Source organism: Engraulis encrasicolus, chromosome 21 (assembly GCF_034702125.1).
Source record: "Engraulis encrasicolus isolate BLACKSEA-1 chromosome 21, IST_EnEncr_1.0, whole genome shotgun sequence".
NCBI classification, from domain to species: Eukaryota; Metazoa; Chordata; class Actinopteri; order Clupeiformes; family Engraulidae; genus Engraulis; species Engraulis encrasicolus.
This window is the reverse complement of record NC_085877.1, coordinates 10,348,621-10,351,120: the sequence shown is the minus strand read 5'-3', so window position 1 is coordinate 10,351,120 and position 2,500 is coordinate 10,348,621. Positions and strand designations below refer to the sequence as shown.

General features: G+C 46.5%; 1 protein-coding gene across 1 annotated transcript in view; it reads left to right on the top strand.

Moving 5' to 3' along the window:
• Positions 1 to 2,500, top strand: part of mllt3 (MLLT3 super elongation complex subunit) — an 82,882-nt gene that overhangs the window by 54,454 nt on the left and 25,928 nt on the right. Inside the window, exon 7 of the mRNA XM_063187542.1 lies at positions 1,321 to 1,532. Coding sequence (XP_063043612.1) covers positions 1,321 to 1,532 — 212 coding nt within the window. The remainder of the gene's footprint in view (positions 1 to 1,320; positions 1,533 to 2,500) is intronic.

Below are 2,500 nucleotides of genomic sequence, written 5' to 3'. Positions count from 1 at the left end.
CGCGTCTTTCGCTGACTAGACAAAATAGCGGCAAAAATGTTTTAACCTGAAAGATTTGGCCATCACTGCTCAATAAGGTCAAGAAATGTGCTGTCCATATTTGTGGATTCTATTGCTCGGATATGGCGGTTATAAATGTGCAAATGATATGAAGAGAAAGGCGTCTGGAGCAGAGATGCGCCGAGAATATCTGTCCTGCGTAGCCATCTCTGCGCTCTGTTAGGAGGAGTGTTCATGGCTATTGACCCGAAAGTGAAATTGTGTTTTTAGTTTAAAATCGTCACGGGCTATAGACAAATAGCGCCAAAAATAATGTTCTATCCTGGTTTTCGCGGTGAATGTCGGCCGTGGTCTATCAGTCATTGTCAAAGCGGCGCGGGCAGACAGCGTGCAGGTGGGAAACAATTTCAATCGACTTGTCGCTTGTCTGCGCTCAGTTTAGTCTCAAAAAGAAAACTTAGATTTTTCCCCTGGCCCCCTGTCTGCACCCGCTGAAACATTAATGTGGAAAATGAACGGCGATTTGACGAACCACCTTGTTAATTTTGGGTGTTGTCGTCAGACATCCAATGATGATCTGTGCGCAAGAAAGCGGTGCCTGTGCGCCTAACCCCCGAATGAGCTAAGAGCTAGGCGGATAATCTTTGTGGCGCGTTACTTCGTGCTCTGTTATAAAGAGTGCTCATGGATATTATGCTGTGAAACGTGTTTTATTGAAATATGAAAGAATTTATTAACATAATTTTGATCTGTGTACCCTTGTCTTCTTATGTAAAACAACATTTTATCTTGAAAAACCCCTTTCCCCCAAAAAATTGAAGCAGTAAAAAAAGGTGGGGGGGTGTCATCTTATATTCAGGATTGTTTTGTAGTCAGGCCATTAAGTTGGAGTGTAACATCAATCTGACACTTTGTGTGTGTGTGTGTGTGTCTGTGTCTGTGTCTGTGTCTGTGTCTGTGTGTGTCTGTGTGTGTCTGTGTGTGTCTGTGTGTGTCTGTGTGTGTGAGAAAGGAAGAGATGGCTGATGTTCATGCCCATGTGTTGTTGTGTATGCTGGTCTGTGGTGCGAGAAGGATGGGTGATGCCCATGTTGGTGGGTGTGCGCATGTCTATATGCCCGCGTGATGTTTGTGTGCCGATGTGGCTCTTTGCTTATGACACATTACAAAATGTGGCTCTTGGTCTCTGACTGGTTTGCCACCCCACTGTAACCAATAGCCTGTAAATAACTTCGCTTTGTAATAGAAGTAATACATGTCATCTAAATGTAATGTTATGTAATATAATGTAATCTCTGGTCTGTGTTTGTGTGTTTAAAGGACGGCGCAAGGAGTACGCTCTCCCTCACCACCTCCTCCTCCTCCTCCTCGTCCACCTCCTCCTCTAAGCTGGCCAAGCCTGGTAAGGAGCATCGCGATAAGCCCCCCCGCGCCTCCAAGGACCCCCACAGTGCCTTCAGGGAGCCCGGCAGGGACGGGAGCAAACCCCCCAAGGACTCCTCCCTATCCACCTCTTCCTCCAACACCTCCAGGTGAGCTCACTCCTCCCTATCCCCCTCTTCATCCTCCTCGTCTTCTTCATCTTTCACCTCCTCCCCCTGGTCCTCCACCTGCTCATCCACGTCCTCAGGTTAGCTTGCTCCTCCCTATCCACCTCTTCCTCATCCTCCTCATCCCCATCATCATCCTCCTACAATACCTCCAGGTTAGCCTACTCATCCCTATCCTCCTCATCCTCATCCACCCCCTTATTCAACACCTCCCCTTCCACCACCTCCTCATCCATCCCCCTCCTCCTCCTCCTTCACCTCCTCATCCAACACCTTCAGGTGAGCTTATACCTCTTTCCTAGATCCGAAACTCCAGAAAAAAAGAAGTTTCTTCCCCACCCTTAACTGTTTCTTTTCTAGACCCAAAACTGCACCGACATCAAATTCCTAGATCCAAGATCAAGCAAAGCTATGAGGGAGATTTCTTCTTCCCCCATATTGCTGACAGGTTGGGGGAAGATGACATGATCATTTGTCATGTCTCAAAACTCCCTGGCTGCCCTTTTTTGCAAAAAAAAAAAAAAATGTTTGTATGTGTGCAGATGTTTGCAATATATTTGATGTGTGCAACGAGTACATTGCGTGTATGCTATTGGACACCTAAATTTCCTCCAGGATCAATGAAATGTTTCCCCTCTACTTTACAGTATTCTACTCTACCAGGCATGGATGTCATTTTAGGTGTGGATGGTAGGGACATGTCCATACCATTTTTGAGATAAACCTAGCTTGTCCCCACCACTTTTCACAAACATGTAATGCAAATGGAATATCTGGACAATTGGCCTAAATGTCCCCACTACTTTTCCATGACAAACCTATACTTTTGCTACCAGGATGTCATAATGTATCTCTCCTCTCCTCTCCTCTCCTCTCCTCTCCTCTCCTCTCCTCTCCTTTCCTCTCTCCTCCTCTCCTCTCCTCTCCTCTCCTCTCCTCTCCTCTCCCAG